General features: G+C 40.6%; 1 protein-coding gene across 1 annotated transcript in view; it reads right to left on the bottom strand.

Moving 5' to 3' along the window:
• The window catches only part of wwc3 (WWC family member 3), a 40,872-nt gene that overhangs the window by 18,706 nt on the left and 2,998 nt on the right, over positions 1–19,168 (bottom strand). The window contains 5 exon segments of the mRNA XM_051947740.1: positions 1,127–1,256; positions 4,795–4,874; positions 7,417–7,493; positions 7,978–8,178; positions 8,361–8,470. Coding sequence (XP_051803700.1) covers positions 1,127–1,256; positions 4,795–4,874; positions 7,417–7,493; positions 7,978–8,178; positions 8,361–8,470 — 598 coding nt within the window.

Below are 19,168 nucleotides of genomic sequence, written 5' to 3' on the forward strand. Positions count from 1 at the left end.
AATCATGTGTCATGTACAGTTTCACTGAAAAAATTCACCAAATCTAGATTAAAAGTGTGATATTTCCTGAAAACAATTTTATTCTACACCTTTTAAATATTCACCAAGAATAGCACCACATCCTGAAAGAAAAAAAAAAAAGGACTCCTGGGTGCAAATGAGAAGTCACGACTGATTCAGTTGCGACCAACACTGACGAGAAAAAATTAAGAGACTATTTGGTTGAACTGCAGACTGTGGTTACATAGAGCACAGATAAAATAACTAAATAAACTATGTATAGTATGTAGAGCGACCATTTCCCCCCCTCAGTACTGGAAATACCTGTGAGCACTTGGAAAAAATTGTGCCTGTTGATTCCAAAAAAAATTTTGCTTTGTAAAATAATAAACATAATAAATTCAACTTTCATTGTCTCTTCGTTTTAAGATTTGGTATGACAGCTATACTGCATTAAAAAATATTTTGAGTTGTCTGCATTTTTCGCCATGGTTGTGCTTTTTCCACTGAGGGATTTCATATTCCAGAGAAAAATGAGCCCATGTTAGCAGAAAAAACAAAAATAAACTACAGAAACAATGGTCAAAAATTTTGTAGGTTCAAAGGGTTAATACAGCAGAAGTGTCTCTAGACCACTACAGCAGGAGTTGACAATACCTCAGAGTAAAATTTCCACTGATAAAAACAACCAAAAACGCAAAGTGGCCTGCCAACAGGAGGTTTCAGACGTGAAATACTGATGCATCTCTTCTTCAAATTATCGTAACATCTAAAATCATCTGCCGTCACTATGTGTTCAGCTAAATTTAGAAATTGCCAGGAAATGCCTAAGCAAATGTGGCCTGAAACTTTGGCTGAGTCACCGTCTTGTTACCACTCGATTATTCACTATTTATTAATACACCGTATGGTTTGGTCTGCTGACAAAATTGTTAGATGTGGTCGGTGATTCACATGTCTGGAAATGTGTTTTATAAAAAGACAATGAGGAGAAGCTCCAGAAGAGGAGAGTTTAACAGACACTAGAGGTCAGCATCCAATCCTGCATCCAATCCTGTCATCAGATGTGAACATCTGATGACAGGAAGTAGAGATCATCTTTACAAGAACAACATAAAACTGATACCTGGATGAGGTCCTGCCTCTCCTTCTCGCCTGTGCTAATGGCCTTTTTGATGCTACGCAGTTCATTGAAGATGGCTTGAGCTTCGTCCAGCTTGTAGTTTGTCTGACTGCAGGACATCTTCCTGTCAATCCTGTAAAAAATAAAAAAAATATAAACATCAACCAGGCCGCTCTGATTTGTGACAAAGTGTAATGGAACTCATTACTTTAGAACCTGCAACCTACAAGCTAAGATGATCAATACATAACATCAATAAAATTTGGGACTCTTTCTTGAACCGATATCTGCTTGGGTATGTAGGCTTTATCTTTTCCCTCCAACATTCTTATCGGCGTTGGGTTCTATAGCATATAGTCTGACTCAGCAAATGTAGACTGCCTGTATCAGCCTAGCATTTCTACTCATTCTCCTCCTCCTTCATTTACATATTACCTTCTTCAAAATACTCTTGGCTACAGGAAACAACTAGTTTAGCCAAAGGTTTGTTTGGTAAATTAGATGTCTTAATAACAGTGCTTACCTCCCTGCATGAAAATGGTCCACCAAAATAATTCACCTGCCAATATTTTGCAAGAACATTGTCGCTCCATCCTGAGTCTAGCTTGGCCCATAACAACTGTGGCTGGTTTAAGTGTTGGTCCCCCTACAGTAGAATGATAGTAGGTGCAGCCACAATTCTCCAGCATTGACACAGTGGAGACTTGTTTGGCCCTGTAAGACTATTGTCTATATGTGAAGGCCCCAAACTGACGGAAAGTAGTAAAATCAAATCCATCTATTTAAGTTGGAGGATGTGATTCTATGCTTTTTTAGTGTGTTGCTACCACGTCACAGTGCACAAGTTGTCCATTCTGTGTGAAGGCTGAAAAAACAATCCAGAGTTGTAACACAGCCCTGGCTCTGTAAACAGAAAACAAACAAAGTGGCTTGGACCAACTGAAAGAGCACTATTTCAGTGTGTCCTGTGACTGTTGGGTTTGTGCGTGCATGTGTTCTTGCACAGGGCAGTTGGAAAGGGGGCAGTGAGAGCAAAAGGGACAGCAAATCTAACACATGCTAAATATCTTGAAAAATTAACAGACACACAGATGCTCCATATTTAAAAATGCTGTTTAGGCAATTATACAAAAAGGTGTGAAAATAAACACAAAGCTTTATGCTTATACTTTATACCCCAATCAAATTCTAACAATCAGATAAGGGTTTTAATTGTGTAACTAAATCTATTATCTACTGATGTTTTGTTTAATTTTTGACTTGTTTTATTATTTGCCGCTACATTTTGTCAGTTCTGGGATTCCATAGAGGTAGATATCATAATTTAATAATATGGTTTTCTTTAAAAATGTTAATTGTGGCAGAATAGCTATCTGCTGCAATGTTTTTGCACATTTATGAATACACTGTAACTTTATATCAATATTAATACAGTGGTTAGGATGAAAATGTGTGAAAGAAGCAATGGAGACCACTGATGAAAACTGTTATAGGTGGTTAATAAGCACTTCATTGAAATGTTAATATTTCTAATCTAAGCTTCTGTACTTACAGCAAAGACAAGACAGCTGCAATTGTAAACCACATATACAGTCATGAATTACAGCTGACATAAGAATCCAGCACAATCACTGAGTTTTACTTCTTAGCAACAGGGTGGCGCTTTATATCAGATGACAGGTCAGTGGTAAATAAAGAAAAAAAGCATCTGATGAATGAAGTATTTTTGTGTGGGAGGTAACATTCATCAATGACTCAAGTGTTTTCCTACCTTGTGGTCAGTTATGAAATAATGACACTGTATGTGACAAACCAGTGTAAAGGTTGATTTCTGCCTAGTTAAGATTCTCTGTAATTTAGCAGGTGAAACCTGACAAGTTGTTTCATGGAAAACTTAAGGAATCCAGACGCCACATGGTTGAAGTGCCTACTGATTTTAAAATAAAAAACAACAGAGCCATAATGCATAACAAATCTGCATACTGATACCCAGTTAATCATGTTGCTTCTTCAGTGTGTTCAAGTGTGTTCATGGGGGGGGGGGGGGGGAGGTTGGAAGTTGGAAGTTGGAGGAGCACAGCTCGGTGCCTCCTCCATCAGTGGGCCTGGCACGTGGCCTCCCCTCACCACAGCCTGCTTCCCTCACCCTCCTTCAACAGCAGGTACTGTTCATCCACCCGACCCTGCCTCTTCCTCCCAAAACAAGCCCTGCTTTGTTCCCCCCACCCCATTGGCAGGGCCTGGGTGTTTAGAAGTTTATATGCTTAGCAAAAAAAAAAAAAAAAGAAGCACTACCCACCCAACCCTCTGTGCCTGCCTGTACTGACCCACCACCCAACCCCTGCCCCCATCCTGTGTACTGTAGAGCAGCATAGATGTTCAGTCAGTTAACTTCCCAAAACCACCGTTTGGGATTTTGGCTACAGAAACAAATCAGCAAAAACATATGCAGCGTCTCAAATGTATCAAGATAAGGTGGAGCACAGATAAGTACAAGAGACACTTGTATACAAAACTCCTGACTCCAACTCCTGAATTCTTTAGGTTAAGTAGTGACGACAACAGGGAGTGGGGTTCTACACCAGAAACTGTTTGTTTGCTCTATCTGATGCGACATGGCGTGGAGAACAATTAGCTACATTGCTGACAACAGCTGAGATTGGAGAAAAAAAAAACAACAGCCGTAGGGTCCTCTCCTGGCCTCAGCCCTCCTGGGCAAAAACCAACCCAGAGGGAACAATAGAACACACACACAAACACACACACACACACATACAGACAAACAAAGGCACAAACACGCATACGAGCACGTATACACACAACAAAAACTCAAAAGGAGGATGCGTCCATGTTTTCTGCAAGCTGTGTATTCTCCTAGCTATTCTGGGAATCACTTGAGTTGTGTATTATCTAAGAGATAAGGGACTCTTTGCCAGGACTCAGGAAGTGCAGAGGAATTTGCTGCCAGATATCTCTGTGTTTTTGAAAACTGCTTTTGAGCCCACACCTCCTCCTCCTCCCCCCCCTCTCCATGGAACAACTTCCTCTCCAGGCTGAGCCTTGGCTCCCTGCACTCCACTGGTGCATCCTCTTCCTGAGGTGGAGTCCCCTTTTCCATCAAAAAACTCCCTCCATTTGCCTTTTCTCAAACACTCTCTTTTTTTCCCCCTCAGAGGTGGAGCTTCTATTTCTAACATGAAATTTGGAACCATTTAGAAATGTTCCCAGCACAGATAGACACTATATGTATGTGTCAGAAAAGTAACACAAATCTGAGAAAGGATACTAAACATCAAGTAAAACTTTCTCAAAAACAATTGGTGGAAAGTATATTCTTCTCTTTCAACATTCTCAGTTTGTATAATATGGGTCAAACGGCTTTCTGCTCCAAATCGTTGACAGTTCAATCATTTTCTACTGAATGAAAAGGACTCAACTACTTTTAAAGGGATATTTTAGCATACATGTAACAATAACACACAACAGTTTGAACATTTAATGTGGACAGGAAAAATAAAAGACAGTTTAAGGTGACCAAGCACAGAGTGTGAAAGGGAATATGAAAAGGGAAAAGGCCGCTGGGTGGGGAAGCAGTGGGCCTGTTGTAGGAAGAAGGGTGGCCATGGGAGGAAGGGTGGGCCTGGGACACATAGAGGCAGAGGAACACTCACTCCTGCAGGGTCTCCACTCCCATTTCCTTATACTGTAGCTCCTGCTTCACCTGGGCCAGCTCCTGCTTCAGTCTGGAGAGCTGCGGACACAAGCGAGCACCGGGTTACCATGGCGCACAATGGGCTTCTCTCACCACCATCGCTGGCCAAAACTGCTTAGTCATGACTATTCACATACAGGAATGCTCAGCTCTGTTTATACAGAGGCACACATCGACACACAGTGGATCACACACTGAGGCATTCTCTCCTGAAAAAGTGATCTGTTACTGATGCAAAAATAACATACGGTGGCTGTGAAATGTGACACAGTCTAATACTTTTTTTGAGTATTACCATAATGTAAAATAGGACAATTCAGTGCTGTAATATACCAATTTTAAGTTTATCATCAATTTTACCTTTGTGTCAGCTGAGAGACTACCATGGTTTAGCAAAACGTGTGTGTTATAAAGTGGAGTTCTAAACAGATGAGCATTTTCTAGAGCAGTGGTTCTCAACCCTGTTCCTCAGGACCCCATGTCCTGCATGTTTTAGATGCTTTTCTGCTCCAACACACCTGACTCAAATGATCAGCTCGTTATCAGGCTTCTGCAGAGGCTTGCTGACGAGCTGATCGTTTGAATCAGGTGTGTTGGAGCAGGGAAGCATCTAAAACATGCAGGATATGGGGTCCTGAGGAACAGGGTTGAGAACCACTGTTCTAGACAACGAGGGACTGTCTAAAGATGTTGTGTAGTGCCATACTGGGAAATATATGACAAACTGTTTTTGGGGGGTTTGAGCTACAGTGAATCTAAAATCCACCTCTGTTGCTTTTGTTTTTAAAACTCCCTCCATTCCCCACTACTATTTTGGAGCAAAAATGCCTAAAGTGACAAACCCAAATAAAAACAGCTGAACCTCCTGAACCACCCTGATTGTATGAAAGAATCAAATCTTGCCAGAAAGAATCCCCCGAAGTTTCTAATCAAAGGTCATGTGATAGTGTCTAAGAGCCTGAACATGTTGCGGCTACACCCTCATATATTTACATTTTAGAACAATGTTTTAGAAGGAAAACAATCTCCATCTTTAGCTCCAGTTCCGAAATAATTTCTGTGCATACTAACACCATCTCACATGACCATTCAGGTACCCTGGGCATGCATGTGCCGGTATAAGTATGAAGCAGATGGGTTGGTAACTTAGTTGTAGAAATACTACAGAGGAAGAATAGTAATGGCAGAAAGCAAGATCAGAGATTTCCTGAACTGTGCAACAGCTGCTAGTATATACGACAAGGACGACACCTGTACTCTGGAACATCTAAGTTGAATAACCCGCTGGTAGTCAAGGTTGAGGACTTTGTTTCCTTTCAGAAAATGGTCATGTGATAAGAGCATAACGAATCAGCGAACAACATGTAGTGATACTAAAGGCTCAATCAGAAAGCAAACATGATTGTCTGCGTCATCACTGACAAAAGTTTCTGTTTCTGCCCATCCAGACTAAAACAGAACCCTGCAGTTTTAAAACTAAAACAGGGTCAGTTACATTTCCAAAGGTCTAAGAGTGGGAGTAGTGTGGCTGCTAGGCATAAATGGAACAGAAGCTTTATGCTTTGAAATTAATTTTGTGTGGATGTAGCCACAAAAACAGAGCAGTGGGTGTTTGAAGTCAGTAAAAAGTAAAGATTTTTGTCGATCTAGAAATAATAATGATAATAATAAAAAAAATGCAGAATAAATCATTTACATGTCATTTGTAATTCTGTAACCTTTGCAGTCAAAACGTATTTCATGATCTTCTGAGTGATTTAGAACGCATGTACAGAAGCTGGAATCAGTGAATTTTGCTTTTTCACTAAAAAACTGCTTGAACCAATTGTTTATCAAAGCAGTCAGTCATTAATTTCATAGTTGACAAATAAACAATTCTTCATTGCAGCTCTAGTGTTAAGCAGGTACAATGCATGTCACATGATGTGATACACATGATGTGTATGTATAAATGCTAGCACTCAACAAAGGCTGATGTCATAATTTGAATTTGACCTGATGGTGGCGCTAAATGAGAAGCTACGGGATTCACAGAGTTTTTAAATAATTTAAGATAAAATATATGATATCATTATATGACTTTTAGCCAAACCTCAGATTTATTGAAGATGACACCTCAAAAAAAATCTAAATGATAAGCAGTAAATTTTGACTGACTGACCATAAGTCACTTTGGCACAGTTGCTGCCTACATCAGATTATCAGTGTTGATTAATGGGTGTTGTCTGCTGTGTCAGTACAAACCTCAATTTGTCTCGAGCTGTTTTAGGTTTGTTCCAGCAGACGGATTTCTATAGTAACATTACAATTACGTCTTACTCATCTTTTCAGTACAAGGCTTCAGGTTAAAATGTCTCGATCCACCCTCACACATATTACTGATCTCAGAGAAATGTCCTACTTGGCCCTGTGAGTCAAGGACCTAGCCTCTGCCTGACCCTTTGATGGTGATCTCATCCTCATCCTCTTGAGGCCCCGGGCCAGAGCCACAGTATCCTGTAGGGGCCACACCCCAGCCCCTTTCTCTGCCCAAAAAGGGCCCCTCACAGCAGGCCATTGTTCTCCTCCGATAATGACTTACCCGCTCTCGTCTACAGGCTATTTCCACTTTGATTTGGTCAGGGTCATATTTCGCGTTTGAGGACGAGCCGGAGAGCGCTGTGAACACACAAAAAGAACAGAACACAGGGAGGACCGTAAGTGAGTTAATAGTGATGATTTTAAGGTTAACTTGTGATGGCAAGAGATGAAGGGGGATCCGGTGTCGTCTCCCAGTCTTTGTGTGTGACAGCTGGCTGGAGTCAGAGGGCGAACTGGGTGGAGGTGGTAAAAGGGAGGGTGGGGTGAACAAGGAATGGGGATTTGAAAGATTTCCTATAGATCTGCATCCCCCCACCAGGTCTTGAAGGGACATCAGCAATATAGCATGTCCAGGCCAGATGATCAGGTCAAGCAAGGTTGGGATTTTTGTTCTCATTGAGCCTGCAGGTTCACACGTTTCTCATACTTTAATATTCTCTCTCAATCTACAGTCATATATATGATTTTTTACTATAAAACACAGAGTCGTGCACATATTCTCAGTCAACTATAGGAGCTGGAAGTCTGTAGGGGAGTTGAGCTGGATATTAGCACAGCTTACTGCTGGTGATGGAGCGATTGTCCTCAGAGAGCTCATGGAAGAGCAACATTTCCTGTTGAGCCAGCTCCAGTCGCTGCTGCTTGACCAGGTACATCTCCTTCTTGGCTTTGAGGGCCTCCTGGGCCACGACAAGGTACTCCTTCAGCATGCGCTCCTGCTCCTGTCGCCATTGAGTCCGCGGGTTCTCAATCTGGGTGGTCTCTGACAAAAGAACCAAGCAGAAGGGGCAAATCAGCAAATAATGAAGACACAAATTCTCTGTATTGATATTAGGGGACATCTAATGTTGAGCAAAAAGGGAAATTTGGTATTCGTAGTGTAATTTATATCCAATCCAGAGTAAATTTTACAGTGCGGACAGAAAGGGCACGGGATGTACTCACTGTTAATGTGGTCGATGTAGTAAACTCCCACTTGCTGGTCATAAACTTCCTCCCACCCAAGAGGAAGCTCATCTCCAACGCAGTCTGCAAACGTCAGCGGTTTGGTGATCCTGAAAATATTTGAGAACAATTCAGTGTAACAGAAACACCAAGAAATTGTCATCTACGCTTTTGTAGCAGTTGCAGAGATAAATACACTACCTGTTAAGATTCTCAGTATCCTGCACTGTTTCTTACAAGCAACAAAAACTTTCCTTTACCAATAATCAGAACATTTCATCCATTAAAACAAATGCTTCCGATATAAAACTGAGAATCAATTCCCACAGAACACTGAAAAATGTATCACCATATTTAGTTTTACTGCATTCCCTTGTGAAATTGTACTCAGTTATTCTAGGAATACGATTCAACATCCAGCTCACAGAACACTGGTTTTCTGTTCCTCATATTATCAAATTTTACCATCAAATGCTCTGCCTCATTAATTACATTAAAAAACTGCATTTTAATGGCAATTAAGGGGAAAGAAACAAAAAAGCAATCATTTGTTCAGAAGGATATTCTCTCCCCGGCATCTCAACCTCTTGTAGCAAAAATACAGGCAGAGCCAATTTAATGGGCTGCAGTTATAGCACTGCATGTAACTTCACATTTGTATTCCAATTTTATTATTGGTAAGAAAACCAAATTTTCATTAGAACTTCATGGTCACAAGCCAGAATGATGCAGTTTTTGTTTCATAGTGAAAAAAACAACAGTATTGAGAAACCAAGAATTCATTGTTGTAGAAATGTAGAAAAAAAAAGCATGACACATAAGTCAAAAACTGAGTATTCATTAAGCAGAGCATTAAGCGGAATTTGTTATTAGTAAAACTACTCTTCTTGTATTTGTGAGATTTACAGGATTTCAAATGTGCTCCTCAAGGAAGGAACAGATCAATTCAGGCAGTCAGCTGACCAAACTGTTGCTAGTTCTGAAGGTATGTCGATGTATGAAACTGTGTTGATGCCTGGAGACTTCCACAGAACATTTCACACATAACAAATCCAAAGAGCCTCATAGTTTGCTGGCTACACCTGCCTTACATAGTCAGAATTCTGGAAAAACACACTTTAGTACAGACTAAAGTTTGACATGACATATTTAGAAATATAATGTTTTAATGGCATACAACATTGAAACGGCGCTAAAACAGAGCCAAAAAACAGTCAACTGCACAGCTGAATAAAGTAAGCCAAATCCAAATCAAACTGACTAAAAATAACAACAGCTAGCCTTGACAAATCTGATGTTAAATTCACTTCGACAGGGCAGAGCTAATGACATCAGGCTGATACATGACTATCTCCACTAATCCAACACATATCTGTGAGCTGCGAACCAGCGAGGCCGATGACAGCAGAACGTACAGTAACTGATTACTATTAATCATCACAGACAAAAGGGGGTCCGACGACGGTGACCCCTTCCACTACAGTATGCAGACGGTGCACGAGGCCTGATCCTGGTGAAGTATGCATACAATGAGGGGACGGCCCAGAGAGAGTTGCTGAGACATTCTGCACCACATTCCTCAGACGCTGCAGCGCTCCCCTTTGCACACACTCAGGACAAGATTTGGCTTCCTTGTTTTTTTTGTTAGTTTTGTTTTTTAAGAGACAAGAAACTGGTTTTCATGCCAAACGCCAGCAGCACTGAGACACATGCTGATGGTTCAAATTAGAAGAAATCAGAGATTTAATCCTCGTCTTTCAAAGAGCCCTTTCACAAACTGGTGTACTAACAACACCTGAAGTATTTTCCAAGACAAACATCTTGGAGCTGTTGAATCCTCCTTGATGATGAATCACACAGGCTTGTTAGGAACCTTTAACACTTCAAATTCAATAAACTCTCATTGCATTTTGGGAAATTCTGCATTACTTATATCCAAGCCAATATTATTGTTTAATTCTTTATACAATAATAAGGGAAAATTTATTTGAGTCTGTCGCTCAAATATCCACTCTCAAATATTTGTAAACATATTTTAATAAATTATCAGAATACAGAGTACAGTTATGCTGCCATGGACCTGAAAATATAAATACTAACAAATCGATTGTTATAAATGTTAAGCCTCCCACTAGAAAGGCCAAAGTCATTTCTGTCCAAGTTCTGTCCAATTGACTCATCCAGCAACACTGAACCATTTTTAGTTTGTGACCTTTAAAATGAGGCTCAACCAATTATTGGTCTAACCCATTATCGGGCAAGGTATTCGGCAATTTTTTCAATAATTGGAATCATTATTCTCTTTTTTACCCAATACCTAATCAAATAATTAAATTCAAAAATGCACTACTTTGGCTCTGTTGCAGGTGCTTCTCGATCTGTAGTCTCACATATGGAAAATATATATAAACAAAGGCACAAACAAACAAAGGGTTGTGTTGGAGTTTGTGTTATTCTAAATTCTGACACAAACATTTTTATTTTTACTGCAAATGTACCTCAGTTCTATATATTGGTTACGATTCTCTTTGATTACCAATAATTTTTTCAGCCCGGGAAAAAAAAAAAAAAAGATCCCTCATCATATTTCAAGCGAAGTATTACATCCTCTGATGACTGACTTAGAAACAATTCCAGGCCAGGTCAAGCAACTAATTGACAGAAGATAATTATAACAGAAATTGGGCATAATTGCAGCTTGGGAATGACTGGACTAAATGACTGATCAATAATTGCAACCTAATCGCTTCGCCTCTACACTATTAGAAGCATTTTCTCCACAGAAGCACACAAGCTGTTCAGTCCTACAACAGACCCAAACATTCACCCAAAAAAGAACTGCTAAGGCCCTGAGCAGTTTCTTAAATAGCTGCACAAATCTACAACAGACAGGCAATAAGTGGCATGGTGACATTGCTAAAAGGACTGTCACGTGAGCTACCGAATGCCAAACACCAGGACAAGGCAAACACGAGCGCACTCCCTACCTGCTGCTGCTTTAAGTGTTTGTTAAAGGTAAACAAACGTCCAGACACTAACTGCTCTAGTAAATACTTAAACACTTAGAGGAGACAGTTCCACCTTTGCAAACAGGTTTTTATCTCAATAATGACTGAAGGAGGAACCATGACAAGACAAAGCAAAAGCATTAAAACAACATGTTCTGGACTGAGTCCAAACAGAGAGGACGACCACAAGTAGCTTTGGATGGGAAGCTGTGCGACGTCAGAGGGAGGTTAGTCCTAAACTGGCCTCTGACCTCCCCAGGGAGAGAGACGGGGAGAAAAACATGTCCTCTCACAGATCTGAATATCAGAAAATCTGAATGTTTGGTTTGTTACGCAGTCTTGTGACAGCAGCCTGTGCTTTTCCAAGTCATGTCTTGGTCTTAGGAGAGTTTGTAAACCGCTGCATAACAGACTCGCACAGAGGAGAACACACAGCAGCATGCAGCAGCAAAGGGCTAATGTGACAGCATGCATTTAAAGAATTCAGCCAGAATACAGAAAAATTGAAGCTAGCTCTGCCTGGTGTGTCTTCATTTAAACCATTTCTGTCAATCAGCCTCAGTCAACAAGCTCAGAGAGATATAATTGAGTCAATTCCTTGTCAGCGAGACACAGTGAACCTGAAAATTCATGTTTGCTTGTTGACACTGGGAGACAGCAAACAACATGCATTAACCAGCAGCAGAGTAATACAGGTCTGACACTGTTTAGCTTTGGTTTTTAACACTAAACACTTATTTCTATAATAACTATATTCTTGTAGGATTATTGTTGAGCTCCAATAGGATTACTGTAACTCTACAACAGGTGCTGGCAGGGAGTTTTTAGCCATGCTAATGTTGTCACTGTCTGTCTGTGGACTGGTTGTTTTGGTCCAGACTGAAATATCTCAACAACTAGTGGATGTATTGTCATGAAAATCAGTTTCTCGAGGATGAATAGTAGTTACTTCCCAACTTTACATTGGTACAACCATCAGTTTTACATCTGCAGTTTTGAGGGAAAAGTAAAATCAGAATTTTTAGAAAAGTCATTTAGAGCATGTTGGCATCCTGACATTAGTTTTCAACTTACCCTCTAACCTCATGAGCTACATGTGTGTGACGTGCGGTTTGGTCAAGAAAAATAACTAAATCTAAGCTTGGAATTGTGATATATTCATGAAAATTTCTGTATTTCACATATCTCACTTGAAATGAAGTATTTGCAATAGCTTTGGTAAAAAACCCAAGACATTATGTGCTCCTTGGCACTGCTGAGAAACAATTACTGAGTCAACAGTCACATTACGAAAATTCAGGGACAAGTCAGCTGAACTGTAGCCGGAGTTCACACAGGAGCAGAAAACAGACAACCATGGAAACAAACTGGAATGATGGAGAAGAAAAAAAACACTTGGACAATACAATAAATACAGAATGGCTCAAAAAAGTATATTCTCAGCAAGTCGCTGGGAAACACATTTAACAGAGTGAAATATCTTTTAAAGTTGATGTGCAAAGTAGTGTGATAACTGCTTAAGTTTGTAAAATATCTACAGTATAGTAACCAGTATTGGTAATACCTGTGGGCACTTGGAAAATTGTTGTACATATCAATTTCAGGTATTTTCAATTTTTGCCAAAGAATTCAAGAAAATGCATCTGTTTAAATGTAGAACAAGTTATGGTATTGTATCTTTGTGATGCTGCACAAAGGACATTTTTGAGTTCTTCTTACTTCTAACCATGGCTGTGCTGTTTCCACAGAGGTGCAAGACTTTATAATGCAGGAAAAAATAAGCCCACAGTAAGAACAAAAAAAAATCACTCAAAAATGGTTTTGGAGCATTAAAACACCACTGTGCACGGACTCTCTAGGATCACTGTGGACTTGGAGGCTGCTATCTAATAACTGGCTAAAAACTACAGCTGAAATCTTTTCCTAAATATTTGAGGTCAAGGAAAGATGTGAATGAGAATTGAAATGACAACCACAGTCCAAAGACTTTACTAACACCCAGCTACGCAAATTATGCTGTAGTGGATGTTGTCGTCTGTGAATGGTGTGCTGCTTTGAATGTTATTACTTGTGTATTCAATGCTAAAGGAGAAAAGAAGCACTGAAGCACCTTTCCTTGGCATTTAAAGAATTCAACCTTGTGGCTTAGATATTTCTGGGTCATTTTACTCAGTTGGGAACCTTTATAGGTTTAAAGACTATTCAACTCCAACTTTAGTCTTGTTTTCTAAAACATAGTCGTTTGTTTTCATCCATTTCTATTCCACAGTGCAGATTTTCAGCATGTCTCTGCGAATATCTTGAAACTGTTGGTCTGACAAATCAAGACATCTGAAGCTGTCCCTTCAGGTTCTGGAAAACAACTGGATTAGCACACAATTAGAATAATGACTGGTGGCAGCTCTGGTGCTGTATCTCAAGCCATTTTCAGCCTAAACATGAAAGCATTGAAAACAATTAAAAACCACAACCAACCAACCAAACAAACGAACAATAAAGAAAAACACACACACACATTGTACAATAGTTTGGAAAATCACCACAAATGTTTGCAATGTACAACCGGGCGTAAGCACAAAAATACACATGCATTGCTAGTTAAGCTGCTCTGCTGGAACCAAATGCATACGGTTATTAATAAGGGCCGATGTTTTGTTCTAAAATTTTACGCATTCTCCAGGATCTTCTTTCGATCTAAGAGGAAACCGAAAATGAGACAGTTATCTGAAATAGAAAAAATAGAGACTGAGAGAATGACAAGCATGCTCAGCTGTGGAGGAATGAAATGCTGCAGGGCCTGCTCGTGTCTCACAAATTCCCAGCAAAATATATTTAGTTGTTGAAGACATTTGCTAATTCTAGAATAATCTGTGCCATCCTGGGTTGTCCCACAGGATATTTCTATCTGCAGCGGGCCCCCCTCTCCCCTTTGCCTGGTGACGGGCTGCTGCATGGGAAAGGCATGTGAAACTGGAGTCTGGGCCGCCGGACCTCGTCTGGTTGGGTCATCCCCACCGGCTCCTTCGCCTTTGTTCCTGCACTACGACAATTAGGATGTGCCGCCAAGACGACAGTGCATTCCACTAAAAATAATATTGCTTCTTACATTTCATTAGGGGACCCAAGAAGCTGGGTTTATGCTTTAGATTTGGGTTACTATCCTTCAGTTTGACCACAATGAGCTCACCAAGACTTGACAGCCACATGTTTTCAAGCTCCTAACAAAAATTCAAAGCCACTCCTGCCGCCTTTCATATGGTTCACTCGGTTCACATTAAATTAAAAAACATGTTGTTGATTACTCCTCCAACTCTTTCAATTTAGACATCTTGTCGCCACACTGTAGATGTACTGCATTTCTGACACTGGTGTTTAATTGTGTGATGGTTCACTGTATAACTGCGCCAAACACTAGTGTGATAAAACAGCCAGAGTCAACCACAGCAGAAGACTGAAAGCAAGCTGCATGCCTCAAATCAAAATCACCACGATAAACTTATCCAGCCACTGAGAGTCTTTTATCGTCACCACAAACCAGTTGCTGAAGTCTACAAATACGATTTGAGGCTTGAACTCTGGATAACAAGCATTGCACATGCAACCAGAAAAACAACAAATGTGATGACAGCGACACAACGTTGCAGGCGTGAAGCGAGATTAGAAATTCTGCATGTTCCCCTTTTAACTCCAACATGCACCACAAATGCCACCTGCTTTGATTCTCATATTGTTAGAGGGTGACAGACACAGTCTCTGAGAAAAAAAAATGCCCAAGTGTTGTTGGCCTAAAAATTCCTTTCTGTGTTAAAAAAGAAACGTGAAAACAACTTTGGGAGGAATGTCATTTATGTCCAGCCTCTCTGAGGGCTGGTGCAGCATTTCAGAGCGTGGCCTAAAGCAGCTGACTGACAGACAGACGGACAGACACCCACTTCTCCCATTATGTGTTGAATCTTATGGAAATAGGTCTCTATAAGTAGACCAAGATCCCTGTCTCTGTACACATTTAGACAGCGTCTGGACACATGGAAGGGAGCGGAGCACAGTTGGGTCAACTGTGACCCAAGTAAAACTGTCTCGCTATCAGGGCTGGAAGAGGAGGCTGTGTAGCTCAACTCTAACATTACTCAAGTACAGGTGGAGTACTTAAATAAAAATGCAAAAGGAGATCTTTAGAAGATCACTTTGAATACTACAGCACATATAATCACGCCGACAGGACATAACAGCATCCACGCCATAATCATTTTAATCATTCATTTACCCTCAACCAAGTGGTCGAGGCAGATGGCTGCCCTCCCAAAGCCTGGTTCTGCTGGAGATTTCTTCCTGTTAAAAGGGAGTTGTTTTCCTTCTCACTGTCACAAAGTGTTTGTTTAAAGGAAATTATTGGATTTGTTGAGTTTCTTTCTATATTTCAATATTGTATGATCTTGACCCGTCTTCTGCATGTGAACACTCAATCTGGATGTCAACAGCCCATTAAATAACCCATTACCAGAGCACATCATTACCATACCACATGGCCAGTTAAGACCCAATGTGAACACTGATAAATAGTAAGCAACTCTGATAACATAGGCAACCTCTTACTGTCAAGGAATTAAGACCATGCAAAATCCTCACCCTGGAAACATGCAAAATGTCATGTGCTAAACATAGTGACAGGGTGTATTTTAACCCAAATCACAGTCCTGTTCTAAACCTTGCCAAGTAGTTGTGGTGTCTAAACTTAACCAAACACCAACTAAAGCAGCAAGTGAAAATCAAAATAAGACTTTAGTCCAAAAATAATACTAAAAGAGACTGGACTTTAAATCCAGTCTCTTGAGTGACATTCCACTGACTTATGCCTCTTTCATTCCCTTGAACCTCTAAATGCAGACATTTTTTCCTCTTTGTAGGCACAAAACTACAGCTTTACCATCATTAAATAAGGTGATAATGGAGCAACATTAAACGGGGTGATAAAGTGCCTGCTGAGCAGACTAGAAGGTTGAAGAGGTTCCTACTGGTCCGTACAGAAGTGGAATATATGCACTGATAAGAGACAGATGCCCTGAGATGACTAATGATGTGAACTGATACTTTATAAATAAAATTGAACTTAACTATTGCGTCCAATCTCTAAAATCAGTAACGCCCTTCAATGAATATTCTCTCTGTAAAGAAGCCTGAAAATGTACTTTATATTAAAACAATAGGCGTTTTTTTTCCATTTAAAGCTCACCGATGAACATGTTGTATTTCTTACTAGTTTAGTATGTGCAAAAACTTCAGTGTTAAAACAACAATGGCCTCATAGTAAGTCGAGTAAGTAATTGTGCCTGTCCAAGAAATACTCTAACACATAACTCCCTGTGACAAGATGTAAAAGAGAGCATTGGAATGGCAGTTAGATGGACTTTATTACCTTTGGACAGAGTCGGGCTATCTATTTCCCCCATCTTCAGTCCTTTTACTAAACGAAGCTAAGCAGCTGCTGCTTCACATTTGCTGTACAGACATGAGAGTAGCATCAAACTTCTCATCTCACTATCAGCAAACAAACAGGTAATCCTACTTTCCAAGTGTCAAGCTACCACCCATAGTCAGAGTAGCATTTATAGGGCATATATAAATATTTAATGAGTAGTTTATTACACTACGATGTAGTTTTAAGCAGCTATAAAGCAACTCATAACTATGTGCTACTGTACAAACACATAATTAATCAGTGAGCTTCGTTACAAAGCTGTAATAATGTCACATATGTTTTGACAGGAGAAGCTATAATTGTAGGCAAAGACTATACACTAATAAACACATAAAGATGGATTTAAATCTACTTGTGGTTGCATTATATAGTGTAAACTGCTTATAAATGCTGAATAAATTTGTTGGGAAAGTTAGAATCATGACCACACTTAACTACAAGCAAATAAAAAGCAGTTGAATCACAGTAAAGGGAGAAATATTTCTAGTTTCTTGTTACCTCGAGTGTGATATAAAGAACAGGTGCCAAGTACAGAAACTTTGATACCAAATAGCTCTGCCAGTGTTGTCAACTGTATTTTTCTTTCTTTTTAAATAAGAATTGTGCAGATGTGTGGAAGGGAACAACAAAAAAAAAAAAACAATGGTGGCCCAGAGCTCGAGGTTGGTCCACAGAGTCTGGCATGTCCTGTTTAGGTAGCATTCTTCACAATATACAGATAAAACACAAACAACCTACAGGTCTGACTGCCAACTGCAGCCATTGAAGAAGGGCATCAACTGAGAACTCGTGCAAAGCAGATTTTAAGCTATCAGTGACGGTTTTTATTGTTGTAAATCAGTCAGAAAACAGGCTTGTCAGTTGAGAAAGCTGGACATCAAAGGGGGGAAACGCCTGTAACGCTAACTGCTGGAGGAAAGTGGTCTGAGCTTCCAGAACAAGGAGCGAGGTGAAAGCCGAAGACAAATATATTGTGTGCTCATGAAAAAGAACACAGAAAACACATAGGGCCAAATGACACCGGATCAAGCAATGGCATGTTCGTAACCTCCCCCCACCAAAAGACCAAAAAGACCCATCATAATGAAAACACTGGGGGAAGCAAAATAACAGCGGGGTTCAGCGCATGTGAATAACCTTTCGGTGCTGGAAACACAGCTCACCCTTTCCAGAATAATTGAATTTGGTGTGCTTTGTGACCAAATATAAAGGCCTCCCTTTGCTGAGCGGCAGGCCGGCCATGGCTGTTGCATAACAGAGCTAATAAAGGAGGCCTATAGGGCCCTGGATGAGAGGAGGAGGTAGACACGTGGGAACTGCCTCTGATCTGCTGCTTTGTCTGGGGCCGCAAGCAAGCAGAGCCCCTGGGCATTAGTGTAGGCATGCCTAACATAACGCTCATTCCACAGTAAGAAAAAAGCCCCATAGAGAGGCTTGGCTTATCTTCAGGAGCTGGCCAGTGTCTGCTTGAGGTATCCACGTTCCTCAAAGACATGAGCATCATCAACAGTAAGGGAGGAATGTCAATGTGAGCTTGAACAGGGTATGTGCTCAGAGATGCCAGTTTCTCAGGTATCTGTGCACTGCATTCGCACATCGATCCCATTTTTCACTACATGCTGTCACCAAACCTAAACGGCTCCATCTCCAGACCCTCCACAGTCTGCATACATCCAGCAGGCGAGCGGGAACAAACTTGAACTCTGGCTGATACGCAGCTCCGTTACAGCACATCATGATCACCACTGACAATTATGTTTCAGCTCAATGGCTCTTGTGTTTCAGTGATTAGGCGATAATCCACCGTCGGCACGCCTCTCTGCGGGTCAGCAGACTCGAGGCTCGCGCACAGCCAACGGCCCCTGCTGCAAGCTGTATGACACGCCGGATCACAGGACGGCAGCACCTGCACGCTGCATCAACACTCAAGGTGGTCGCACAAGACGCCGTACGGTGCTTCTGTTTGTTAAGCATGAATGAAGCCTTGGTTGTGCTTCAGATAAAACACATTATGCCCAACATACGGAGAGTTTGGTCACTGCCAAACAAGGCATGCTTCAGCCCCCAAAATCACTAAGCTTCACACTGTCATGAAAACAAGTCTCCAGTATAAACTATTAAAGCCAAACAAATATTGGTATCTGATAACTTACCAAGCATGTTTTTACAATTACTCATTGGAGATTAAACTCAGACCTTCTTGTAATCCCAAAAGAATTTACCAGGTCTGTGATAGCAGCTTTTGAAAGTCTGACAACTGAAGTTATTGTCAGACAAATAATGATAATATAACAGTAATAACAGCATCACATTAAAGACCTTAC

The sequence above is a fragment of the Acanthochromis polyacanthus genome, chromosome 4 (assembly GCF_021347895.1).
Source record: "Acanthochromis polyacanthus isolate Apoly-LR-REF ecotype Palm Island chromosome 4, KAUST_Apoly_ChrSc, whole genome shotgun sequence".
Taxonomy (NCBI): domain Eukaryota; kingdom Metazoa; phylum Chordata; class Actinopteri; family Pomacentridae; genus Acanthochromis; species Acanthochromis polyacanthus.